Below are 27,845 nucleotides of genomic sequence, written 5' to 3'. Positions count from 1 at the left end.
TGGCTAACATGGCAAAACCCATCTCTACTAAAAATACAAAAATTAGCCAGGTGTGGTGGTGCACACCTGTAATCCCAGCTACTTGGGAGGCTGAGGCAGGAGAGTCCCTTGAACCTGAGAGGTGGAGGTTGCAGTGAGCCGAGATCCTGCCACTGCACTCCAGTCTGGGCAAAGCAGTGAGACTGTCTCAAAAAAGTGGCGCTTCATGGGGGAGTCCTTGGATGCAGTGAGGAGAGGCCCTGAGCTGTAGCCACATTATGAGCCAGGCGTGCAGAGTGGACCCCAGCCCTGGCTCAGCGACCAGCCTCCACTGTACCACGGGACCCCAGGCTAGGATTTTCTGTAAATATGTGCCCACAATGGGCTCTCCTCCAGATACGACAACCTTAGGGTGTTTTTCTACATGGGCACTAGCCAGTAGAGACCTGCAGTGGGGGCACAGAGAATGGGGATTCTTCCAGGGCACTGGTGTTTATCATCTGCATCCCATCTGAACACAAGAGAGGCATCTTGTGTTAATGCCATTGTCTAGGAGCTTAAGTGAAATGGACCACATTTCTGTGTGGAAACCCAGAGTTACAAGGTCATTGGCATTTTAACACAGCATTTTTATTGCTTTTGAAGGTTTCCCTAGAGCAGACATCATTCTTTTGCACAGATGTGTCATTTTGGCATTATAGAAAGTTGCAGTTAAAAACGGTTTCTCCAAAATAAAAAGACAAACGAGATACCCAGCATATACAGTTGAAGGCAAAGGAGGGCAGGCTTTAGAGGGATGGGGTCGTTGCTTTTGCTGAGCATCATCCTTGATTAGCAGTTACGTTTTGGTAGTACTGCTTACCCCCAATTTCTAGAAATCCTTTTGGAATCCAGATTACTGGGGCCCCATCTATCAGGAAAATCAAATCCCAACCCTTCAGGAGCCTGAGCAAGAAGACTGAACCCTACTGGATTAATTAGGATAGCTGCAGAGAGCTGGAAGCTGACACAAAACTAGTTGGAGCAGCCCTGTTTGTCTTAAAGCAAGGGGGGGGTGGAGTTCCAAATGCTGGAGAGGGGCATACAGTGGGTTCCCCCATTCTATAAGCTTAGTAAACCCAGGAGACAGGCACCCACTGTGGAGAACTGCATGCTTGGTCGAAGGCTTCTTGTAATTTCTTAAGGGTTTCATCAACACTATTATTGACCAGTGAGAGGTCAAAGTAGTGAGCGTACTGGCTGCGGATGGCCTCAGAGTCCTTCTGCAGCTGCTGCAGGGCTTCTGTCTGCAAAGAAGAAAGCCACAGATGAAGCAAGCTGCACCACCCCCAGCCCACAGAGGCCAGTGACAGATTTTAAAGAGCAATTGTTAGCGTTGCTCAGCTGTGCATCATACTTGAAGAGTCAAACTTGGAAGACATTGTGAAAGAATGTTAATATAGGGCATGAAGAGGCAATCTCAAAAGACCATGGCAATTCTCAGAGGATCTCAAGCTAACCCTGACTAATCAGAGCCCTCTGGAGAACCAATAGCTATGCAGAGACAGCATGGACTTCACCAGCATCTCCCATTAATGCCCTTTGAACATGGAAGAGCCATTTCAACAACCACCAGAGCTGCAATACTAAAACAAAGATAAACGTGATTTTGTTTTGTTTTGTTTTGAGACAGAGTCTTGCGCTGTGGCCCAGGCTGGAGTACAGTGGCACAATCTTGGCTCACTGCAACCTCTGCCTCCCGGGTTCAAGCAATTCTCGTGCCTCAGCCTCCCGAGTAGCTGGGATTACAGGCATGCGCCACCACATCTGGCTAATTTTTGTATTTTTAGTAGAGGCAGGGTTTTGCCATGTTGGCCAGGCTGGTCTCGAACTTCGGACCTCAGGTGATCCGCCCACCTCGGCCTCTCAAAGTGCTGGGATTACAGGCGCGAGCCACTGCACCCAGTCAGATAAAGGTGATTTCTAATCCCAGAGCACACCTGTAATCCCAGCACTTTGGAAGGCCGAGGCAAGATGATTGCTTGAGCACAGGAGTTCAAGACCAGCCTGGACAACACAGTGAGACCCCATTTCTACAAAAAACAAAATTTAAAAATGTGTGTGTATATATCTCACGACTCTTTCTTTGACCTAAAACCAAGCAGCCATGAAAGACAAATCATGTAACTACATAAAAGTAAAAATGTCTCCATAGTAAAAAGACATGCCAAATTGGGAAAAAAAATTGCAGCTGATATTACAAAGGGCTAATTACCCTAATACAGACTTCCTATACATCAAAGGCCAATAACACTCAGCAGAAAAATGAGCTAAGGACATGACCAGATAATTCTCAGAAAAGGCAATACAAATTGCTCTTCATATGAAAAAGTACCCAATCATCTCTTTTAGTAAAAAAGAATGAGATACCATTTTCCCCGCCAGTAGCCTGGCAAAAAAAGAAAAGACAACATGCTACAGGCAAAGAGAAACAAGCACTCTCACAGGTGGTTGGAGGGACTATAAATCCTAAAGGAGTGTAATTTGGCAGTCCCTGTCCAAATTCTAAGTGTGTGTGCTCTTGGACCCAGTGATCCTACTTGGAGTTTTTCCTACAGATATATTTGCACACATATGCTATATGCACAGGGCTACTGATTGCAGTATTCTTTTTTTTTTTTTTTTTTTTTTTTTTTTTTGAGGCGGAGTCTCGCTCTGTCTCCCGGACTGGAGTGCAGTGGCCAGATCTCAGCTCACTGCAAGCTCCGCCTCCTGGGTTTACGCCATTCTCTCCTGCCTCAACCTCCCGAGTAGCTGGGACTACAGGCGCCCGCCACCTCGCCCGGCTAGTTTTTGTATTTTTAGTAGAGACGGGGTTTCACCGTGTTAGCCAGGATGGTCTCGATCTCCTGACCTCGTCATCCGCCCGTCTCGGCCTCCCAAAGTGCTGGGATTACAGGCTTGAGCCACCGCGCCCGGCCATGATTGCAGTATTCTTTATAATCAGTGTTTGAAAGCAACCCAAATGGCCATCAACAGGTGAATGGTTAAGTAATTACACATGCATGCAGTAGAAGACCATGCAGCTATTGAGAAAAATAGTTCCTCACACCCTGATAGGGAAAGGTGTCCATTGTTCAATGAAAAAGCACAGTGTAGCAAAGTGCATGGGTAGGGCTGGGCAGAGGAGCAGGGTAGGCTTTTCAATATATTCTCGGCCCCTCTGTCTTTCCTCACAGCCATACTGCTCCCCAGGGCGGGTTCAGTGCCACCTCTGTCCATCACAGCTTCCCCTGCCAGAGCCTGCATCCCACCAGTATCAGGATCTGCTCAACTGTCCATCTCTACCCCTGGAACTGCGTGCCTCCAGGACAATGACTGGGCCTGGTTTGTTTCGTCCCCATTACCTGTCATGGGCACCAGCCTAGCTAGTGGTTTAAGAGCTCGAATGAATGTGCATGCCCTTTGGCTTCTTGGCCCTGGAGGAAGAAGCCCAGCTGCAGCTGTGACCTCCAGCCAGCACTCTGGCCAATGACCTGGACTGAGGTCCTAGTCTGGGCAGGCCCGGAGAAAGTGAATTCCTACCCAACCCGCACAACCTCTCCTCACCTGAGTGCCCTGGTCAGTAGGTGCGATGAATACAATGAAAGGTGAAAGTTCTGCTGTCCGAACAATTTTCAGGGTCTAGAAAAAAAAAAAAAAAGGAGGGGAGGAAGGAAGAAAAGGAAAGTGAAAACAAAAAACAACACAAAACAAAAAACCTACATAGCTGTCATAATGGATTCCTTCTAAATAAGCAGCTTTGAGCTTTACCCCAATACAACTTTCCATCTTTCCCAGTACTACTGTTCTTGTTCCAGGCTGACCCCATTAAAAGTGCTGAAGCAATCCTGAGCCCCCAGAAGATTCCCAAGGAGCACTATCTTTTTCAGCACTCTCTTTGCCATCCCTTGTGTGGCTGAGCCCATCCGTCCCTGCCCTTCCGTGCCTACCCACCTGGGGCTCAATGTCAAGGATGGCAATCTTGTCTTGCTTATGAATCTGGTGCACTGTTTCAAATTTGGTGCCAAACATGTTGCCTTGGTAGCTGCCAAACTCCAAGAACTCATTGGCAGAGATGTTCCTTGTCATCTCCTCTGTTGAGATAAAGTGGTACTCCTTCCCATCTTCCTCACTCTTCCTTGGCGGCCGTGTTGTATCTGTGTACAAGAGCCCAAATCCCTGACAAACTCCAGGTCCTCACCCTTTCATGAGGGCTTGGACCATGGTTGTCTGTATTGAAACCCTAGCTGCCTTTGGTGCATTGACTTTAATACAGGGGTTCCTCCCATGGCCTCCTGACGAGCTGATGCTCGAAAGTGATGTACACCAGGAAATCCCTCCATCTGCCCAGGACACATTCAATTTTTAAGGGGCAAAGCCTAACATTGGAAATTCCTATTATCATTTTCCCTAGATGAAGTTACATCTCTCAAACTTCCAAATCTAGGAATATTGAAACTCAGAAATGAAAACAGCAGAAAATATTTTTAAAACAGATCTATAGACTATGCTCAGGATTTCTTGGAAATATATTTAAGGTTTCCTTTTCATGACTTGGAAAGAAGAGTACTTTGGTTTACTCTCAGCTCATGTTGTTAAAAGTTGGACTATTTTCTATTACTCATATAAATTGTCTAATCAGTAAAATATGCTCCAGATATTGTAGTTTGAAACACAATCCTCCCAACCTCCCCTCTTTCCATCTTCCATTGACTGTCTACTTTGCCTTCCAGATCACACTTGTCTCTCACCTGGCCCCTTCTCCTCAATCTACAACCACGTGTGATTCTCTTGAAGGAGGAGCCTGTACTGGTTATTTCTGCTTCCCCACTCACTCCTGGGGCCATTTGCTTTCTGCTCCTAATGCGAACCTGGAATAAGTCTACGTCCCTCCGGCAAGGAGACAACTCTCAATGATCCATGTGTAAAAAAGCAAAATGAAGAAAGAATTAAAAAAAACTAATATGAGGTTTAGAATCTGGTTTTCTATTTTGCTTAGCAGTACAGTAATTCCTCATTTAATATTATTATCAGCAGGTTCTTAGAAAATGTGACTTTAAGTGAAATCACATGCAGTTGGTCCTTGAATAACATGGTTTAGTTCAACTTCATTTCATTGTATTGTTGATGAGTAAAAAAACTGTTTCTTGTTATATGTCATTTCACTTAAAGTCACAGTCTTCGAAGAGCCTATTGACAATATTAAGCGAGGAATGACTGTATTTCTTTCTGGGAACATACACAACTATACCATGCAGCATCACTTCTGGGAAGGGAAGAGTTATCAAATTCACCTGATCACTGGCGCTACTCTTCTCCATATCTAGGACTGCTGTTGAGATAGTTTGGGCCTTTCCTAGGCACTGATTTGAAAATCAAAGGGAGTATAAAACCATCCTCAAAGAGAATTAGGCAAATTGCACGGGAACATGAGAAAATGTTTAAAAAGTAAAATGACAAAGTTATATGTATAAACTTTAATATTTAGTAATTTTTAAGGGAGTATAAAATGTTTACTACAGCTTCTGTTATGTAGACAAACAGCACGAATAACAATAAGAAAACAGTTAATCTGTTAGGTGGAGGAATTGTGGGCACAAATTTTTATCTTTCCATATTTTGTTTAGTTTTAATAATCAAACATTTAAAATAAATAATAAATAAAATCATTAAAAAAATAAAATAACACTATGGTATTTCAGATGGAGTGGTAAAAAGTGCGACTGATGCCCTGTCCTTCAGCCTGTCACCTCCCCTCCACAGTGCCTATGAGCTACTTACATGGGGCAGGGTACACAAACTTCTCCGGATTCTGGCTGAGCAGGGCATTCTTAATGTGGCTGCGACCCACCCCACTGGCTCCTGTGTAGAGAGAGAACATCTTTTGGAAAGCGGGGAGAGGAGCAGGGATCGGGGATAAGATACAGATTTTCCTCTCTCGGCACTCAAAGCTGCCAACAGGTGAACATGAGTTCGGGTTCCATGTGGGCTGGGGTCAGGGCCTTTAAGCTGTCAGAAGATTTGGGGCCACCAAGGGGCTTCGGGTCCTTTTTTCCATTTCGGGGAGAAGGCTCTTTCTGAGGACTAAGGGTTGGGACTCAGAATGTAACTGTCACTTCTGCAGAGGAGCCAGCGAACACATGAGGCTTTCTGGTTATTTTCTAAAATTTCTTCAAAATTAATGGAACTGAATTTAAGCCAGTGTTTTTACTAGAAATTTTACCAAAACCTTAATGTAGATCCTCTAACCAACTAAAGTTTCAACTCTAAAGACAGGAAGGTGAGCAGCCTGCCAGAGGCAAAGCCTACATACCTGGGTTTGAAGCAAGGACTTACTCTGTTTCAGGTCAGAGTCACTGCTTGGGGGAAGGGAGCTTCCAAGGCTTATATGGATGACTGACAGCTCAGAATACTAACAAAATGCTAGCGAAGCACTCCAACATATTTGCTTTAAAAAGCATATCACTGCCAGCGGACAGATGAACAAAGAGCAAAACCTTGTTTCGGACCTGCCAGCATGAAACCTAACCAAAAAGAATTCGTTGCTAAATAGTAGAGAAACTTAAAAGGTTTAGTTTCACTTGTGAGGTGGACCCAGATGGGGTGCATGTGAGGATTCAGAAAATTCCTTACACCTGCTCTATGTGGAGAACCCAAGAGACCTCACTTATTTTCTTCCTCACTGCCTTTTTTTGGGGTGGGCACATGATACAGGCAGGAAAATAAAGACAGAAATGTGCAAATGGGGCAATGAGAAGATACCGATCAGCACCAGGGTCTTCCTCTTGAATGCAGGGAGCCGAACGACTTCCTCGTAGGAAACAACATCCAACTGATCAAAAACTAGAGACAAAGAAAACCAAGCAGTGTTCATTTCCAGAGCTGGGAAGAACAGTGTTCCACACTCTGAAGTGGGAAAGAACCTCACGATGTCTCAACAAGCAGGGAGGAAGTGACTAGAGATGAGGCCAGGGAGGTTGGTGTGAAGGAAGGACTTTGGACTGTATTTTTAGTGTGGTGAGGGAATTTTGAGCAAAGGAGTTGATCTAACTTTTGGACCCTCTCTTCCTCCTTGCTCTATCTCTCTGAGCCAACTTTTCTTGTCTCCTGTCCTCATCTCTTCTCTATAGTTTCAGTATCAGATGTTCCCTTGGCACTTAGAGCTGAAGAATGCCAATGCTATCTCTGTTCTGCCTGAATGTCCCTTATCTTAGAAGATAGTGCTGCTATTGACCCAGCTGCTCAAGATGGAGACCTGGTGTCATCCTGACTCTCCACCCCCTCACCTGCTCACAACCCAAGACTGCCACGATCATTCCCTGGCTGGTGGTGTACATGTGACATCTCAGAAAGAGAAATGCAGATGGAAAGCTGACCGTGTGAACTCTCTGCTCAAAACCCTTCACTAGCTCTACAGTCTGTAGTACAAAATTGAAAACGCTAGGGAGGGTGCACGAAGCTCCTATGACCTGGTCCTGGCCTCTCCCTCTGGCCTGTGTTCTTGCCCCACTTCTCCTCTCCCACCACAGATGTTCTGGCCACATCTACCTCTGTGTGAGGGGTAGGGTGATGAGTAGGTGTGGGCAGACCACTAGTCCTCCTTTACATCCACTGGTCTGACTGCAGCAAGCTTGTGAAGATGGATTCAATAAAAAGAAACCAGAAGAAATGATATGCTTTATGTAGAATGCGCCTTATGCTGCACACTGCACCACCTCCCCTTTTCTGCTGGTTACAGAGACTGGGAAACACACGAATGCTGCCAGGAGCCTGGGGCAAGAAGGCTCAGAAAGCTTACTCGAGCTGTGCTTGGCCAGGTATTTGTCTTTGTACTTCTTCTTCTTCCCAAAGGGACTGCAGCTCGGGGCTTCGCTAGGAGCTGACTGAGCCATACTTGCCACTCGCCTGGTAGGAAAAGACAATGAAGGAGTCAGCTAGTCAGCTTTCCTCCCCTCCCCTCATACCCCCCGTCACTCATTTCCTAGTCCCCTTCACTCTCTGAGTGTCCGTTACAGTGGGACATAACGTGTGCAAAGCGCCCCATACGCTGTTTGGTGCATCTTGCACTGTGCCCTGCCCTCAGTCAGGGACCTGGCTCCTTGAGTCTGTGTCATCCAGTACCTGTCAGCACATTCTGGACACAACGCACAAACAACGTGCTTTCTTTGGTCTAGACCTTTATGACCCTACCTCACTCTAAGAAATACACTGTACATTGCAAGCCAGTATTACACATACATCTATACACAAAACACATACACACACCCCACATATATATATCTAAAACAACTGCTTCACAAAACAGTAACTTGTATTACTACATGTAATAGATTCTAATATTTCTATTCAATGTCAACCCCACAAGGGTTGTAATCTTTACACTGGGGTAATTTTGCACAGGCAGAGGGAGGCTCAGTGTTGGATATGTTATCAGTTGGAACTGTTTTGTGAATTTTTCTGTGAGCAATCTGACTCGGGGACAGGAATTATTTCTTCTATGTACCAGAAATGTGCCTAAAGGACACATACTTAAATGTGACTGTTTTCTGCAGGACTCCGAGGAAATCCCAGAAACAGTATGGCTGGTAGAAGTGCACTAGCTTGGGAGATAGGAGACGTTTAAGGAAGCAGGAGGCCCACATAGGAATGAAGAGCTATTTGGGCTCCCTTGCCTGTAGTTGCCTCTCGGCCCAGCTTATCAACTCATGCTTAACCCTCCCCCACCCATTATGCCAGGAAATCTAGGAGGTCTCCTCGGTCGAGAAACAGAAACTACAAACAAAATGACAGATTTTCTGAAGCTAAGTTATCTGTGGCAGGCACATGGCCCTTCCGCTCACCATTCCTGCAGTTCAGGGGAAGGGATCAATCCTGCTGACTCCTTGGAGGAGCCTTCCACCCGTCCCTGCCACCAATTGCTGTCATCCTTGTTGATAATCTGGATAATGTCCCCAGTAGCAAACTTCAGTCCCGCCTCCTTGCAAGGGATCAGATTGTCCTTTTTGGGATCATAGTCAAACTGCGCTCTCATGAACATCTAAAAAGAAGGCAAAAGGAACTGCAGGCGGCAGCTCCAAAAGAAACACCAGCATCAGAGCATGTCCTGCTGTAAACAAATTGGGTCAAGATACACAAATCTGACAAGAATCTTACAATTTCTCTCTGCAACAGAGATGTAAAAACGCCAAACAAAATATTAGCAAGTCAAATTTAGCTATGTATAAAAAGTATAATAAATCACACCCAAACAGGATCTAGTTCAGCAATATAAGAAGGTTTACTACCTGAAGGCCAATAAATTCACCACATTAACATAAAAATGGAAGAAGATCATATGATCCCCTCAATAGATGCAGAAAAAGCCTATGATAACATTCAAAACCCATTCAAGATTAAAATTCTTAGTAAACTTGGAATAGAAGGGAGGTTCTTTATTGTGGGAAAACCCGACATCCAGCGCCATACTTCTCAGGGAAAGATTAAAAGCGCTACCCCCTTTTTTTCAAGGACATGGGTCTTGCTATGTTACCCAGGTTGGTCTCGAACTTCTGGGCTCAAGCAATCCATCCGCCTTGGCCTCCCAAAGTGCTAGGATTACAGGCGTGAGCCACCACACCTGGCCAGCTTTCCCTTTAAGATGGAAAAATAAACAAAAATGCCTGCTATCATCATTTCCACTGAGATATGGTGCAGATGCCTCTTTTATCCAAATTGACATGCAGGTTTGGCATAGGGATAAACAAACAGTACAATGGAAAAGAATAAATAGGCCTGTAAATATTACTCATGACAAAAGTGCTGGTGTACAGTAAATGATACTGGTTCAATCGGTATCCATATGGAAAAACTGGAATCTTGACCTTTTACCTTACAATATGTAAAACAATCAATCCCAGATGGGTTGTGGATCCAAATGCGAAAATCAAACAAGTAAGCATTTAGAAGAAAACATAGGAGAATATCTTCTTAACCTTGTAGTAAGTAAAAACTTTTAAAACAAGATGTAAAAAGTGCTAATCAGAAAAAAGTGGTAGATTGAATTTCATTAAAATTAAGAGTTTCTACTCATTAACAGGAACCATGAAGAAAATAAGCCACAGAAGAAGAGAACATACTTGGGATGCATATGACAAAGGACTCTTATCCAGAATATATGAGGAACTCCTACAAATCAGTGAAAAGCCTTGAATTGGTATCTTACAAAAGAGGATACCCAAGTGGAAAAAAAACATATAAAAAGGAGTTTACCCTCACTAGTCATTAGAGAATTTTTAGAATCACAATGTGATACCACCATCAGGATGGCCAAAGGGCGAAAAAAAAAACCAAACAAATCAGACAATGGTAAGTATTGGTGAGAATATAGAATAACCAGAACCGTCATACTGTGCAGCTGGGGATGTAACACGGTTCAGCTACTTTGGAATACTATTTGGCAATATCATCTAAAGATGAAGACACACATATCCTACAACCTGGCAATTCTACTCTCAAAAAAAAGGCATAGATGTATGCACAAAACACATGCACAAAAATCATATGATTTTTCTCCATTTTTCTGTTAACGTGGTGAATTCATTGCCCTTCAGGCAGTAAATCTTCTCGTATTGCTGAATTAGATCCTGTTTGGTTAATGGCAGCACTACGTAAAACCAAAAAAGCTGACAGAATAAACTGTAGCATGTTCATACAATGAATGAATGAGAATGAAGCAATATAGGCGATTCCCATAAACATAATACTGAGTGAATAAAATGAGACACCAAAGAATTCATACTGTATAATTCAATGTTAATACATTTCAAAAAGGAGCAAAACTCATCCCTGCTGTTCTAAGTCAGGGTTATGGTGGGCCTTGAGGAAACAGGCATGGCGGGGCTGGGGGCGGCGGTCTTAGGCTGCTGGCATATTCTGTTTCTTGAGCTGGGTGCTGGTTGCATGGGTGTATTCAGTTTGTGAAAATTCATCCAGTTTTATACTTGTGATGTGTGCCCTTTGTTGAATATATACCCATATATGCCAAAACTTCAATTTAAAAGTTTACTTAAGAAAATGATACCATCATACTACAAGTAACCTGCAATAGAAACTTCAGATGTATTCTTTTAAATATCTCCTTCTTCCACATTGACTTGCCATGGCCCTGTCCAGTCTATTCCTCTACTGGCTGATGAGCTGTGTGCAAACTGGGAACCATTTCTCTTTATGTCACCTCCATGTTCTAGCACAGTACTTTGTACATGGTAGATCCTCAATAAATTGTCAATGAGTGCTCAACAGGTTCTATCTACCTTCTTTCTTTCTTTACTTTGCCACTATCAATCACAGGGCTTTATTATTGCTATTTTAAAAGTTATTTGCCAATTTGCTTGGTGAAAACTGGTGTCCCATGCATATTTCAATTTGCATTTCTTTGATGACAGGTAAGATAAAATATTTTTTTCATATGTTCAACGCTCATTTGTAGTTTTCGTCCTGTGAATGATCTCTTCATTCCCTGTACCCATTTTCCTCTTGGAGTTGTATTGATTCCTTACCATCTGTAGAATAAGATTACCCTCTCCCTTCCTACCTGACCACTAGCAGCAAAGGCTCATTCATTCTCTACTACTGTCATCACTATGTTCTCCCTTGAGGAAAGGGGAATGAGCTCCTGTATTTTATACCAGGCAGGGAATAATGGGACCCTGAGCCAAGCAGCTACACACTTGTGAGATACTTAGAACTTAAAGTTAAACTCGCATCCCTTATAATCAAATTTCAAAGAATACAAGACAAATGGCCCAACTCCTGCCATCATGACAACAGAGAAAATGGTGCCACCCACCTGTAGTGCAGGAAGACGGCTTTGCTGGTTGGGAATTACTTTTAATGAGATCATTCCTTTGGTTTCTTTCTATTTAAAAAAATGGACATAAAATTGTACAGAAAACTCAGTTGAATGATGTGATCATTCATTCAAAGTCCCAGGTTTTTTTCCCCAACAACCATCTTTACATTTTGAGATTTTGTAGGACAATTCCTCCTTTAATACAAAAGTGTCATGTGCCCCATAAAGCAGCATAACAATATGAAGACATGAAAGAGTAACAAAGAAAAGCTAACTAAAGACTTTTCCTAGCTGGGCACGGTGGCTTACGCCTGTTGTAATCCCAGTTCTTTGGGAGGCTGAGGTGGGTGCATCGTCTGAGGTCAGGAGTTCGAGACTAGCCTGGCCAACATGGTGAAACCCTGTCTCTACTAAAAATACAAAAATTAGCCAGGCATGATGGTGGGTACCTGTAATCCCAGCTACTCGGGAGGATGAGGCAGGAGAATCGCTTGAACCCAGGAAGCGGAGGTTGCAGTGAGCCGAGATCGCGCCATTGCACTCCAGCCTGGGTGACAGAGCGAAACTCCATCTCAAAATAAACAAATAAATAAATAAATAAATAAATAAAAACTTTTCCTCCCCAAAAAGTCCTGAAGAAGTTCCTAAAAATGAACTACGGCACGTATATATCCAAGCCTTTCCCCATACCAATAAAAGCATTACAAATATTTATATATATTATACATATACATACATATGTATTGTTTGTTTTTAACAAAAATGGGATTCTACTATACACATTATAACTTGCTTTACTTCATGGAATACCAGATTGATGCTCCGGGTTATTTGCCGTGCTTTAGAATTTTACGAAATAAAGGCAGAAAATTATCATTTCTTACACAAAATAAAGACTAGCAGTAAAAAGAGCCCCCTCAAGAAGGTACAAATACTTTGACAGAAAGATGAGGTCACTGATACCAATGTGGATCAGCACTTATGGAGACAATAGAAGGTCTTCATCTAGCATAGAAAATACCCACCATCGCCTTCTGCAGCTGATCCACTGAATGATTAGTCACATTTGTGCCATTGATTTCCAGGATCTCATCCCCCACGTGAAGAGAGCCTGCCATGAAATGAAAAATCAATCCACAAAAGAACCAAAGTTCAAACAGGAGCTGTCGATGTAACTCAAGATACCACAGAAGAGAAACCAGGATTTACAGCATGTTATGAAACAGATTGTGTCAAATACTCAGGATTGAAAACATTTGACTTGACAGTTTAAGATGGTCTCATCCTCCTTGGCCTCAGTAGTCCAACAGCACAGTAAAACACCTTGTCCTCAAATTCCTGGAACTAGAGTGGCTACTGACTCCAGACTACGACACAGATGTATACACTAAAAAGAATAACAAAGCAAGGCAAAGAACTCAGTACTCCTCTTTCACCAGCAAGCTCCATGTTTCTTTGTTGTTTAGCTCAAACCCCAAAATGCTACCAAATGGTACTGCTGTCCTTTCCGAGTCTAATGCAATGGGTGGCATGTGGCAATTGCTCAAATATTAACTTACTAGAAAAATATTGGTATAAATAGGTGTGAAAGAAGGCTCAGATAGAGAGATGGTCGCACTGGGCAATTCACATAGAGATCTTATCATGTAGTGATTCTACAGAGCCAGTTATTAAGCCACAAAAAGTCTCTTGGCACACTCACAAAAATGCTACCAGTTTGGAGGATTGTAAGCTTCATGCCCCACACCACTGAACAGGGAGTAAATTATTAATCCCTGAATAAAACCCCACCCAGAGCTCCCACAGAGTACCTTGTCTATGGATCATGCCACCATGAAGAATTCTGGCCACCGTACAGGACTGTTTTTCATTCAGCTTCAGAGTGATTCCCTGAAATAAAGACAATGGCACGATAAGCTTTATTTTAAGGTCTTTCTGAGATGACTTTAGAAATAACTTATGGCAATTTCTCAGGAAAAGCATTTTCCATTTATACCCAGGATAGTCCTCAGCTAGAACAGGCATGAAGCCTGCTTTGAGGAGGAATTTGAGATGAGGATGAAAAGACAATCTTGGGGTTGGCCAATCCCCTAACTCTTCTGACCCAGTGACTCATGGGGTAGAGAGTAACTGGTGGGCAACAATAGGACAAGGGATTACCATGGGCTCTTCTGTGACCTTCTCAATCTGTATGAGTCGCACTTTCCGCACCTCCTGTCCCTTGACTTGGGTAGGGCTACCTGGGGCAGGAGACCCATTGGTGTACATGTCCTCGGTCACGGTATTCAATGGATGCGATACAGCCTGTCAAGTCAAAACAACAAAGCAATGTATGAAATCAGGAGCAAGGCCCACAGTCAGTCCACAATCTGCAACTCTAACATTCAAGAGGCTCTGAAAACTTATTTCATAAGTTTGGCCTCATTCTTATTTGAATTGACATGAAGCTGTTTGTAAGCTTTATTTCTCCAACTTAATAGACATGTTAGCCAAGTGTGGTAGTGTGCACCTGTAGTCCCAGCTATAGTCCCAGGGCAACAGAGCGAGACGCTGTCTCTAAAAATAAATAAAACAGACATGTTTATCTAGGTTGCTGCAGAAATATTAATGTGCCTTGATTTACATGGTGCTCCCCTGGATCCTGCTTGGGGGATTACATAATATATAACAAAATTAGAAAGATTCTGAATCCTGCAGTCACACAGCAGTAAAGGTAATTCAGGTTAACATCGGTGTCTCATGAATCACCTCTTAGGCTACAAAGAACTTCTACCTGTAGAATTAGGTGCTTAGGACTGGGCCCTGAACCACGGTGATGACAATAATACGTTGCCACTGTGACTCCTTCCCCTAATCTCAAAGACAACAAAGCTAAATGAGTTACTCTACCAGGCAGCAACTCTTCATTATAAATCTAAAGTAATTTAAGGCACTGTGGTAAGAAGAAAGACAAAAGACCAATGTAACGGAACAGAAAGTGCAAAAACAGAGCCGCACATTTATAGTCGGGTGACGCTGCAGTGCAGCGGGGAAAAATGGTCTGTACAATAAATGTCATAAAAGGTCCCAAGTATAAAATGAAAACTAAAAAGACAAACACTTTAAAAGTAAGAAGTCTATTCATCAAAAAACTCTACTGAGATGAGCATAGGTTTAGTAGACAAGACACAGGGAGCAATCATCATACAAGCAAACAATTGGCTTCATCAAACTCAAACCTTCTCATCAAAACATAAAATATCTTACATAAGACACTAGACAGCTATGACACAGCCTGAGAATAAAAATTTGCAATATTTACATTTGACAAAGGATTTGTATCTAGAACACATAAAGAACTCTTACAACTTAATAACAGGATGAAAAGAACCATAAACAAATCCTGAACTCAAGCCAATGAGATGCATGCTGAAGCTTTCAGGGGTAAAGTGCTCTGATATCTGAAAATTATTTTGAAATACCAGGAAAAAAAAAGTGGACAGATGGGCAGTTTTTGGATAGAAATGTGATAAAGCAAACATGTTAATTGTAGAATCTAGGAGGTATGGCTATATGGGTGTTACTATAAAATTCTTTCATCTTTTTGGCGCCATTCCAAGAGCAGCCAGTACCCTTCAAAAATATTATAAAATTTAATTTTTGAACCATTTGAGCTTAATCTGAAGACTTTATTTTCCTTTACCCATAAGTGTCTCTATATGTTAGGAACGAGCATTTTCAAAACTGAAAATTTAAGATTGACACAATATTGTCATCTGGTCCTCAGTTCATATTTAAATTTTGCCAACCCTTTCAAGAATGTCCTTTATAGCTATATATTCCTTCCCCAGTACAGAATCCAATCTAGGACTTTTTGGTCCCAGAATCCAATCATGCATTTTTCACATTTCCTTACTCTTCCTTAATTTGGAAAATTCCTTCTTCTTTCATGACCTTGACACTTGAAGAGTACACACCTGTTATTTTGTAGATGTCTCTCAGTTTGGGTTTATCATCTGATTTTTTTTTTTTTTTTTTTTTTGAGACGGAGTCTTGCTGTCACCCAGGCTGGAGTACAGTGGCCGGATCTCAGCTCACTGCAAGCTCCGCCTCCTGGGTTCACGCCATTCTCCTGCCTCAGCCTCCCGAGTAGCGGGGACTACAGGCGCTGGCCACCACGCCCGGCTAGTTTTTGTATTTTTTAGTAGAGACAGGGTTTCACCGTGTTAGCCAGGATGGTCTCGATCTCCTGACCGCGTGATCCGCCCATCTCGGCCTCCCAAAGTGCTGGGATTACAGGCTTGAGCCACCGCGCCCGGCATCATCTGATATTTTTAAAGATTAGATTGGGATTTTGCATTTTTGGCAGGAATTCCAGGAAAGTAGTGGTGTGCCCTTTCCAGAACAACACTATTCTTAAAAGCCCAAACCTGAAAATACCCCAAAAGTCCATCAACAGTAGAATGGATAAACTGTGGCATATCCAGTGGATATCCCACATCAATGGGAATGAATGGCTACTGCTACATCACAACATGGTGGATCACCTGTGGATCACTCACAGGTGATTGCTCTCTTCTCCTTAAAATGCTCCTTCTCAGTTTGCTTTGCTGGTCTTTCCTCATCTTACTGATCTGTTAATGTCTAAGAAGCCCAGGGCCTGAGGTAAGAGCAATCACAATCGGGAAAAACTATGGAAACCTCTGAAAACGCTCCCTTCCCACCCCAGATAAAATATTAAATCAAAAATAATATAGCCACCTGGAGGAGGAGGAGGAGGAGGAGGAGGTATATGCCTCAAGTGGGCTTATGGAAGGGCCTGCTGAAAATAGGGGATAGCTGCATTCCAGTCATACCCAGAGGTGACCCTCAAAACAGTAGGGAGGGAAGATCTTCCCAATAGGCAGAACTGTGAGGAGTGTGCCACTCACTGTGTGGGGAAGGAGAAGGGTCCCTACAAGGGAATACATGTATTCCTGAGCAGTGTCCACTGGCCTGCCCAAAGCCTAGAAAAGGACTAGAAGACGAGAGACAAGGAAGTCTGGAGTAGAGGCTTACATCATTTCTAAGGGACTCTGATTTCTAAGTAGAAACTTTGATAAGATGGTGAGGTTTGGGCCAGGTGCAGTGGTTAACACCTGTAATCCCAGCACTTTGGGAGGCCAAGGTGGGGAGATCGCTTAAGCCCAGGAGTTTGAGACCAGCCTGGGCAACATGGTGAAACTCCTGCCTCTATAAGAAATTTTAAAATTAGCTGAGTGTGGTGGTGCAAGCCTGTGGTCCCAGCTACTCGGGAGGCTGACGCAGGAGGATTGCTTGAGCTCAAGAGTTGGAGGCAGCAGTGAGCCATGATCATACCACTACACTCCAACCTGGGCAACAGAGGAAGACCTTGTCTCAGAAAAAAAACCAAAAACAAACAAACAAACAAAAAAACACAACATGGTGAGGTTTGAAGTAATGTTCACTATCAGGTGACCTCAATGAGGGAAGTACTGAGAAAGAGAAACTGCCTTGTCTAGCAACTAGAACTTCAAAAAACTCACATGACACCAAGTCATATGGCATTGCTGTTATAACAAAATTGTCTAAGATAGGCTTATATTTAAAAAATTGACTTATGATACCTGGGATACACCATGCAGGTATGAAAAAGAGGTTCTGAGGGTAATCTTGAAGATTTATTGTTAAGCAAAAAATAATAATAATGTGATGAAGGGTATATTAGCTTCATCATAAACAGTGAAAGAATGATTATATTCATATTTGCTTAAAAATCCATAAACTGGCCAGGCGCAGTGGCTCACACCTGTAATCCCAGCACTTTGGGAGGCTGAGGTGGGAGGATCACTTGAGCCCAGGAGTTTGAGACAAGCCTAGGCAACATAGTAAAACCTTGTCTCTACAAAAAATAAAAAAATTAGCTGGGCACGGCGGCATGCACCTGTAATCCTAGCTACTCGGAAAGCTGAGGCGGAAGGACTGCTTGAGCCCAGGAGGTCAAGGCTGCAGTGAGCTGTGATTATGCCACTGCACTCTAGCCTGGGTGACAGAGTGAGACCCTGTCTCAAGAAATAAAATAAATAAAATAAAATAAATGAAAATACATAAATTATGTCTGGAAGGAGACATAAGAAACAGTGGTTGCTTCTAGGGAGAGGAACTGGGTGGCTATAAGATGGGGTGAGAAGGAAATTGTTTTCACTGTGTATCAAGTTATACCTTTCAAATTATGTATTATGTGCTTGTGTTACTTTAATAAAAGAAATTAGTAAAAGAAGTTTCCAAAGTGATTGGGACTCAGGTTCAAGTACTTGTATGGTTCTTGTCCTGCCTCAGCCTTGACCCTGTTTAAGGGGAGGAGGGAAATAGAAACTGACAAAAGTCATCAGGGTTGAAGGATTTCTCTCTCTTCTTTACTTTCCTTTCTTTCTTTCTTTCTTTCTTCTTTCTTTCTTTCTTTCTTTTTTTTTTTTTTTTTTTTTGAAAGAGTCTCACTCTGTTGCCCAGGCTGGAGTGCAGTGGCGTGATCTTGGCTCACTGCAACCTCCACCTTCCGGGTTCAAGCGATTCTCCTGCCTCAGCCTCCAGAGTAGCTGGGATTACAGGCATGCGCTACCATACCTGGCTAATTTTTGTATTTTTAGTAGAGACGGGGTTTCACCATGTTGGCCAGGCTGGTCTCCAACTCCTGACCTCAGGTAATCTGCCTGCCTCGGCCTCCCAAATCTACTGGGGTTACAGGCATGAGCCACAGTGCCTGGCCAGGATTTCAATAGCTTTCTAGAAGACAGAAAGCAGACGGAGGAACAACCAAGGAGAGTTGAGACAGCTAGAGCCTAGAATGTGCATACCGGAGGCACCAGCCAAGGGGATAACTGTGGCCTCTGCAGAAAACAACAGATTCAGGACTCAGAGACCAAAAGAAGTGAGGCTTGTGGTTCTTGTCTCATTGGCCAGAACTGTGGAACACGGCCATCCCAGCTAAAAAAGAGGCTGGGAAGATTAGTTTAGTTGACCATCTTGCCATCCCAAACAAGATCAGGGATCTATAAGTGAGAAGTGGGATGTTGGATCGGCAACCAGTTATAACAATATAAAAACCACTTACTGATTTTCACTTTTTAGAACTCACTTAGAAACAAATCATGAAACAAATAACAGACTGTAAATATCACCACCATGACAATATTGAGGTACACATGTACATGATAGGAAGTTGGCAGGTAAAAAGGGGAGAAAAAAACGAAGGGAAGAGGCCTATAATCTTGTTCTGTTACAAAGTGGGGATTCAAGAAGTAGTATCTGCATTGGTTGGACAATAAATGAAGGAATGAATGCATAATTTAAAGTTCCAAGCCAGGTGTGGTGGCATGTGCCTGTAGTCCTAGCTACTCATGAGGCTGAAGCAGGAGGATCGTTTGAGCCCAGGAGGTCAAGGCTGCAGTGAGCTATGATAGCACCACTGCACTCTAGCCTGGGCAACAGAGTGAGACCCTATTTTCAGAAAAAGAAAAGAAAAAGCTCCAAGGGTAACCACCAAAGCAGAAGTTGCAAACTGTTTTATTTCAACCACATGTCTCTGTTTTGTTTAGTAAAAATCAGGGGACTCTAACTTCTTTTTAAAGTACCGGAAGATCTGGCACCACTCTCCAGGTGGCCCCAGCTCTCACATTCCCTACTGATGCCTCATCCAGAAGCCAGTGTTGGCTACCGATCACCCTACACTTGGGGTGTTATTTTTCTAATACACAAGAGTTTTCACTCACTTGGTCCATGTAGGTTACACTAAAAGCACGTCTAGACTTGACCCTTTAAAAATCATATACATGATGGAAAGGTACAGGCCCATGAAAAGCTAAAACAATTTTGAAAAACAAGACAGTAGGAAGACCCAGTCTGCAGTTTTGAAACTTACTGTAGTATAGTCTCAATAAAGACTACATGGTATACACACGCAGATCAATGGAACAGGATAGGGAACCCAGAAACAGACCCACAGAGATATGCCCAGTTGATTTTTAACAAAGATGCAAAAGCAACTCAATGGTGCTGCAGCAATTGGAAACTCATTGCCAAAAAGGGAAATGCTGACCTGAACCTTACCTTCTAAAATGGATATGGACTTACACGTAAAGTGCAAAACTAGAAAATATTTTTGGATAAAATAGAAGAAACTTGTCAGGATATAGAGCTAGGCAAAAAGTTCCTATACATGACACCAAAAGCAAGATCCATAAAAGGAAAAATTGGTAAATTGGACCACATCAAAATGAAAAACTCTTGTTCTGTGAAAGCCCATGTGAAGATTATGAAAATACAATAAGCTACAGACTGGGAGAAACATTTACAAACCACATATCCAATAAAAGACCAGTATATAGAATATAAAAAGAGAGTACTCAATACTCAACAGTAAAAACAATCTAATTAGAAAATGGGCAAAAAACATGAACAGATTATTTCACCAAAGAGGATATATAAAGATGGCAAATGAGGATATAAAAAGATATTCAACATCATTAGCCATCAGGGAGAAATGCAAATTAAAAAAGCAATGATATGTCACTACACATCTATCAGAACAGCTGAAATAAAAAATAGTGACAATACTCATAACTGGTGAAGCTGAGGGGAAATTGGGCATAACAGCTTTATTTATAACAGCCAAAACCTATAGAGAACCAAAATATAGGTGAACAGTTAAACTGTGGTACATCCATACCACAGAACACTTCTCAGCAATTAAAACAAAAAACACTATTGATAGTAAAACAACTTGGGATCCATCTCAAAGGCATTATCCTGACTGAAAGCAAGCTAATCTATCTCAAAACATCACATACTATATGATTTCACTTATATAACAGTCCTGAAATGACAAAATCATAGAGACATTGAACACAATAGTGGCTGCAAGGGGTTGCGGGGATGGAGTAGGGAGGAGGACAAGTGTGACTATAAAGCGACAGCAGGAGGGAGGTCTTTGTGGTGATAGAACAGTTCTGTATCTTCATTGTGGTGGCGGCTAGAGGAATTTTATTTTATTTATTTATTATTTTATTTTTTGAGGCAGAGTCTTGCTCTTGTTGCCCAGGCTGGAGGGCAATGGCACGATCTCAGGTCACTGTAACCTCTGCGTCCCGGGTTCAATCAATTCTCCTGCCTCAGCCTCCCGAGTAGCTGGGATTACAGGCGTGCACCACCACGCCCAGTTAGTTTTGTATTTTTAGTAGAGACGGGGTTTCTCCATGTTGGTCAGGCTGGTCTCAAACTCCCAACCGCAGGTGATCCACCCGCCTCAGCCTCCCAAAGTGCCAGGATTACAGGCGTGAGCCACCGTCCCCAGCTATGTTATATTCTTCTTATCCAGCTTTATTACAGTGATTGCTTTTTACATGCCAGCCTTTAAATTAAATTAAAGACTCAGCAAAGCTTAGTAGAGGCAGAACACATTCCAGCTGGAAAAGTTCAAGAGTTGCTATCCCAAAGGTTGGTCTTTCAGATGTGCTTATCCATCAAGATGTTCCTCTTCGCGATGACTAAGAGTCATTATCACGCTTACCCAGAAGTTGCAAATGATGACTAAGAAAAACGGAAACTTTCAACGTGGTAACTAAAGTACACACTTGCAACAATAAGTTTTCCAAAAGCAAAGCACAATTTTCTCCCCCATCAACTTGTCCCTGAGCCACCCTGTCTTCATGAGACTCTCAGAAAGGGAGGGTCAGCTTCTCTGAGACTTCATCTTACAGAACTCCTTAAACTAGTCCCCACGTCTCCTCATTACCGACGTGTCTCCTCATTACTGACGTATCATAGGAGAAAAGATATGCAGATATATACTGTAAGTGACATGAGTAATGCTGAACAAATAATAAAGGTCAAAGGTACTAGATTCTATTTCTCAGAGGTCACTTCACAACCTCCACATCATCCCCTCAAAGCAGCCACCATCATCTCTACTGGATATAGGAGACCACAGAGCTATGGCAGGCCTGCCCCTGACCAGTGACAAGGCAGGGCGGAAGTGGCTCTGTTAAGGATGACTGCTGGGATTCAGGAGGAGCCAGGGAATAAACACCCACCCACGACTCCGTGTCTGGCCTTTGTTCTGCAGCATCGGGCCTTTAATCAGACAAAGTGCTGGAGTGGCAATGGAGGAAACATCTGCAGGGTTCAAAGGGCAGAGGCAGTTGCTCAAAGGAAGTTGGAATTTAAAAAGGGATGAAAAACAAACTGGGCAGGCGGCAGGTGGTGGGGGCGGTAAATAGAGCAGGGGCAACTGAAGTTGGCTTTCTAATCCAAACAACTAGATTAAGTGACGGTGAACATAGGAAAGAACAAACATTTGCTCAGCCTACTGTTAGGCTCTTTGCCAACTGCTCCCACGTGGAGACTTAGAAAGCCAAGTCCAAGACGGCGAGAGGATGCCAGACAGCTGCCCAGCAAGCCCTGGCCCCAGGTGCCCGCAAATTCCCTCTCTTTGCATGAGCAGTATCCTATTCCACTTTGGGAAAAAAACAAGAGAAACTGAGAAAGCCAAGGGTATTCTGAAGTATTAGAAAAAGATTAGCAATGTTGAACCACAAATGAGAGGAACTAGGGAGAGAGGAAGGCCTAAGAGCCAGGATACTCTTGCAGGTACTGTAAAATCATACATTAACCAGGTGCTTTGCTTCTCAGGTACTAAATCCATCTGGGAACACACACATCAACCTAAAGGCCAAGCCTCTAGAGATCCCTTTCCAACGAGCTTTATCTACCCCATGCTCTCAGTACACATGCAAAGGCTTTTGCTTTCACGGGGCCGGGACGGAGGTGGGGAAACAACAGGAAACTCAAGTAGCACCGTTCCACACAGAAGAAACACAAGGCTGCAGACACCTGGAGCTGAGTCCGCACACTGCCATTAAACCAGTGCCAGAGCTGTGTGCAAATAACAACACTTGTTAAATCAAATGCCATCCCCATTCTATGGTCAATATTTGAAGACATAAAATGGTTCAGAAACCTGTCTGAGCTTAAAGGATGAGTAAGCCTCAGACTCCAAAAGTTAAACTATAAGCATGGACTTTGGAGTTTGTGCAGGTACAAGGAGAGAATGCAGGTGCTGTGTCGCTCACATAAAGGCTGCCTCTGCACTGTGCAGAATATTCAGAGATGATGACAGGTGCTAAGGAGGAAAATAAAGCAGAAAAGGCCTTGTAAGGAAGATAACTTTTGAGGGAAAACCTATGATGAGTTTTGTTCATGTATATTTCTTCATATGAAAGAAAAAAAGAAAAGCAAAACTCTATGTTACGAAAGTTCCTCTTCCCCTCCTCTGGCATCACTTCCCCTACCCCAGCCAATCTTGGAAATATGGCTATTTATTTTTGCCTTTCTACACTCCACACTCAGAGTTCTTTTTTAGCAATGCTGAAAGGTTAGAGGCAATTCACTGCTTCTGAGAAAAACCTCTGCATCGACTAATTTTGTCTCCCCTCCTGACACTGTCTCAGGACATTTTTGATTGTCACAACTTAGTGGCGAGGTATTACTTTTTACAACAGAATTATCAGACCCAAAATGTTAACAGTGCCCAGGTTGGCAAACTCCAATTTAAGGGAATTGATCTTAACCTGAAATATCTGTTCCTGATATTCTATTATACTTCAGTGTCTTGAGTAGGGAGAACAAATGAGTTAGAAAAGAATAGAATGTTCATGATGAAACTCAAATCTACTTAGCCACAATAAAAGCAGATTCTTATCTACAAGGTATCCTAAGCCCTTCTGGTTTTGAAAAAAAAGTCATGAAAGGCCAGGGACGCTGGCTTATACCTGTAATCCCAGCACTTTGGGAGGCCGAGGCAGGCGGATCACCTGAAATCAGAAGTTTGTGACCAGCCCTGCCAACATGGCGAAAACCCATCTCTACTAAAAATACAAATATCTGGGTGTGCTGACAGATGCCTGTAATCCCAGCTAGCTGGGAGACTGAGGCAGGAGAATTGTTTGAAAGTAGGAGACAGAGGTTACAGTGAGCCGAGACCACGTCACTACACTCCAGCCTGGTCGACAGAGCAAGACTGTATCTCAAAAAAGAAAAAAAAAAAAGAACAGAAGAAAAGTCATGAAGTTCCTGGAACTGAAGGATAGGAAAGGCAGACTGGCTGAGACCACACCACATACTGGGGAAACTGGGCAGAGGATTGCATAATTTGAAAATTACACTTTACTTTCTAGTATCAGTTCTGTGAAAAGAAAAACCTTGAACAGAAACATTTCCTTTGCAAACGAAACAGCAAGATCCAAGTCTGGAGCAAAAGTTCTTTCTCAGGTGAAATTATAACTAGTCAGAAGCAGAGTCAGTGATCATGCACACCATAGACTCGACCTCCTCCCATCGCAGAAGGTGCCACACCTGGCATGCACCTTGGTGTCTGTGCACAGGCTGTTCCCTCTGCCCGAGTGCTACTTGCCAGTTACAGCCTAGGTACTGGGAAATGCAAGAGCCCCACTGTGCTGGGTGCCCCTCCTTGCTCCACAGCCCTCCACGCCTGCCTCTATCACATCACCACCATACTACTCTGTATTTGTTTCTATGTCTGTGTCCTTCCTTATTTGCGTCCTAGTTCCAGCAGCAGACCTGGAGTAGGCAACAAACAACTGCGTCACACTCAATGACCACCAGCAGGGAGTAATGCTGCATGTGATGGCCCTAAGAACCAAGAAACAGGTTTTCTTAGTGGAAATTTGCCTGGAGCCTGACTTATCTGTTAGGTGATTTTTTTGATGTGGGATAGGCCCAAGTGAATTTTCAGGGATTCTCAACCTACTGCTTCAGGTCCTGGGGAAAGTGTTGCTTCAAACAGGCCCAAAGAGGAAAGCAGTATCAGGAATTTTACAACTACTTTTATGTGCATTAATGGGCATTACTGTGAAGAACAAGGCCAGAGAGAGCTAATAAAACTAATTTCTCCATCAACCTGCCTAGACCACATTGAAAAAAAAATAGTTTATCTAAGGAAGGAGATATACTTAAATAGGGGAGACAGGCTACATTCAAACCTATTGCAAAATTATCTTTAGACAATATTTTTTCAGTATTAAATGTGGATTATAATTGGAAGTGAAACTTTGTGTTTTGAATCGGTAGCCTTTTTCCATAAAGTGACACCTTTAATGAAACTTTCAGCAAAATAATTTTATAATTTCTATTGAAGCCAACAACTTCCTCACAGGTTTTCCTGCTTCAACTCTTGCCACTATAGAAAAACTTTCTGACTGCTACTACTGGGCAGGCAGCTCCTAGGGGATACTGGGTCATTACCCTGGATGTCCCAGTGTGGCTCAAGGTCCTTGTCAAGTATTACCTCACATAAATGTTGCCACAACCTTCCAAACTTGCCAGTTTCATAAAGGAGAGAAACCTAAGGTACAGAGAGCTTCAGCAGCTTGCCCAAAGCCACGTAGCAAGTGAAAGGCAGAGCTTGGTGCTGCAGCAAAGACTGGTAAGAGCCCCAAAGGGAAGGTGAACCTAAAGAAATAAGAAGCTGCAGGTTTGTGGAGTCAAGCCACACTTCATCATGTGAAGATTCTCCCTCAGATGCTCACTTTGGCACAGCTGATGCTATTTCATTCAGGGATTTAGTAAGTTTTCTTATTTGATCTTCTTCAAATCCTTTAATAAAAACCAAACAAATTAGCTAACTAGTAGACTATCTCCAATATTATAGTATAAACTCAAAGCCCCACAAAACATGCTGTTAACCCAGGGGGTGTGCCCACAACATAACACTGGTGGTGACAGGGCCTCTTTTCGAAAAGGCAATCTTTCAAGCATGCCCATAAGGGAACACATAGGTTTACATAAGAACCCTGACACAAAATACATCATACTGTAGGATTCTATTTATATAAAATTCCAGAAAAGGCAAATCTATAGTGATAGATCAGTGGTTGCCAGGTTCCAGGTGGAGGAAAGTGACTGACTGCCAAGGGCCACAGGGGAACTTTCTGGAACCTTGAAAATGTTTATTCTTTGTCATGATTGTGATTGTCATCAAACTGCACAATTAAATTTCATGAATTCTACTGTATGCTAACTGTACCTCAATAAGACTTCCAAAAATACATAAAGAGATTTTTAAAAAATAGTTGAGGCTCAGCCAAGTCAGTAACAGAACTTGTAATTTTGTCTTGTCATCTGTATAACAATAGCATCTTTCATGCCTGTATTATTTCTGCACTCATTTAAATCCAGGCTGTTGCAATCCTGATTTGAAATGACAGGCAGGTGTGAATGCCTCACTCCGAGTGGAATATAAAGTGAAAGGCAATGCGGCGCAGCAGAAAGTACACTGACCTTTGACTCCGCAGACACAAAATCTAGCCTCAGTTCTGATGCCCATTACTTGTTTCCTTGAGTCAATGCCACTCAGCTCAAAGAGTCTACAGCTCTACTGTTTGCCTTACATTGCAGGGATCTTCAGTTTTCTCATCTGTGAAATCGGAGGGTTACTCTAAATCTCAAATGTCCACCTCTTCAGTCATTTATTAATTGAGGCCTTGCAGTCTAGGAAGGATGTTCATGCTGTGACTTCTAAGCTTCTGCCTGGCTCTCTGGTTCTCTCTGGACATTTTCCCCTTGGGACCTGGCCAGCATGCTGTGAGGAAGGCTAAGCCACAGGGAGAGGCTGCTGGTTGATTTTCCGGCTCATGGCTCCAAATGAGAGCCAGCATCAACTTCCAGATGAGTAAGTGAGCCGTGTCCCTACCTGACAGACCCTGAATGATGACCACTTTGCTGGGCCCAACCAAAACGAACTATGAGAGACAAGAAAATGCTCAGTGTTGTAAACCAGCGAGTTTGGGAGAGACTTGCCAGCAACAGATAAGCACAACCTACCCTTAGGGCATCTTTGAGGACACAGGTTAATAGCTATTTACCAGCCATCCATCCCTGGAATCTGGATTCCTTGTTCCACCCGCAAATACACACTGGCCACCCTCTTTGCACCACAGCACAAGGGGACCTGCCTAAATGAAGAGGAACAGTGAGTGAGCTGTTTAGAACCAGAAGCTGGCTTTTACAATCATTTGTGCGGATCCAAACACAAGCACTTCAACAACAACCAGGCAGATCTACTCCTTGATGTGTTCCTTAAAGACTTTCTGTTGCTCTGACTTCCGTCCACGACGAAGTTTTCCTTGACCTTAATAAGCTCACTGTCCAGGCCGCTGTCTCTCCTGATTTCCAACTAGAAGGACTGCTGGGGGCAAGGATCCACTGCACCAGCAGCCCGGCACGAACCCGGCCGCGCGCTGGCCTTGTCCCCACCCCGTTGGCTATCGCGGCCTCCGGCCTATGGCCAGGATCCGCAAGGTCAGTCCCCCCGGGGACAGGGCCCCGGACAGGGAAAGTCCCGAGATGAATAGCCGAGCCCCGGCCCAGCACCCTTGGGACTCGCGGAGCCCGCTCACCTCTGGCCGACTACGCTTCTGCAGCAAGTGCTCCAGGTAGAGGTCGGAGAGCGCCGTGTGCATGCTGCCCCCACTCTCGCCCTCGCTCGCCTTGAGCGTCATCTCGCAGAAGCTGGAACACTGGAACCCAAGACAGGGCAGCGCTGGGAATGAGAGGGCCTGGGGCCTGCGGGGCTGCAGACACCGCGGGAGACGCGGTGCGGCTGGGCCAGTCACCGCCCCGCAGGCGGTGCGCCGGGCGGGCGTGGACGGAGCTCCGCCCACGCTCCGCCCACTCCTGCCCTCGCCCCGCCCATGGAACCCTCCCACGCCCCGACTCCGCAGCGCCCTGCGCTCTGGGAAGCGGCCCTTAAAGGGCCTGAGGAAGTCGTAGCTGTAGGTGGCCGCAGGAGACGAATCCCCGAAAGATAAGAACGGGGAGGGGGCCCCCAGTTTCTGGCTGGTTGAGCACACGGCCCACGCCCCGTTGGGCCTGAGCCGCCCGGGTGCCCTGGCCAAATTCGTGGGGATTGCAGAAAGGCAACAAGGGAAGTTGGAATCGGCCGGCTTAGTGGAGTCTGAAGGAT

The 27,845-nt window shown here is 43.7% G+C and overlaps 1 protein-coding gene across 5 annotated transcripts; it reads right to left on the bottom strand.

Moving 5' to 3' along the window:
- Positions 1 to 587: 587 nt before the first annotated feature.
- On the bottom strand, positions 588 to 27,549 carry MPP1 (membrane protein, palmitoylated 1, 55kDa). Of its 5 annotated transcripts, XM_011963214.1 has the most exons (13): positions 27,280 to 27,510; positions 14,057 to 14,134; positions 13,991 to 13,996; positions 13,642 to 13,720; positions 12,856 to 12,941; positions 11,828 to 11,896; positions 8,841 to 9,037; positions 7,799 to 7,905; positions 6,763 to 6,843; positions 5,782 to 5,862; positions 3,955 to 4,157; positions 3,568 to 3,642; positions 588 to 1,265 (listed from the first exon to the last, which is right to left on the bottom strand). In XM_011963214.1, the coding sequence occupies exons 1-13, from the start codon at positions 27,379 to 27,381 to the stop codon at positions 1,089 to 1,091; spliced, it is 1,341 nt and encodes a 446-aa protein (XP_011818604.1). In that variant the 5' UTR covers positions 27,382 to 27,510; the 3' UTR covers positions 588 to 1,088. The 5 variants fall into 5 exon arrangements, with proteins under 5 accessions (XP_011818604.1, XP_011818601.1, XP_011818603.1 ...); XM_011963211.1 differs by having other exon boundaries at positions 13,991 to 14,134; positions 27,280 to 27,549; XM_011963213.1 differs by having other exon boundaries at positions 8,841 to 8,977; positions 13,991 to 14,134; positions 27,280 to 27,549.
- Positions 27,550 to 27,845: the final 296 nt, after the last annotated feature.

Source organism: Colobus angolensis, unplaced genomic scaffold (assembly GCF_000951035.1).
Source record: "Colobus angolensis palliatus isolate OR3802 unplaced genomic scaffold, Cang.pa_1.0 Scaffold601, whole genome shotgun sequence".
In the NCBI taxonomy this organism is placed as follows: Eukaryota; Metazoa; Chordata; class Mammalia; order Primates; family Cercopithecidae; genus Colobus; species Colobus angolensis.
Note: the sequence above shows the minus strand (reverse complement) of the source record. Positions and strands in the feature narration are given on the sequence as shown.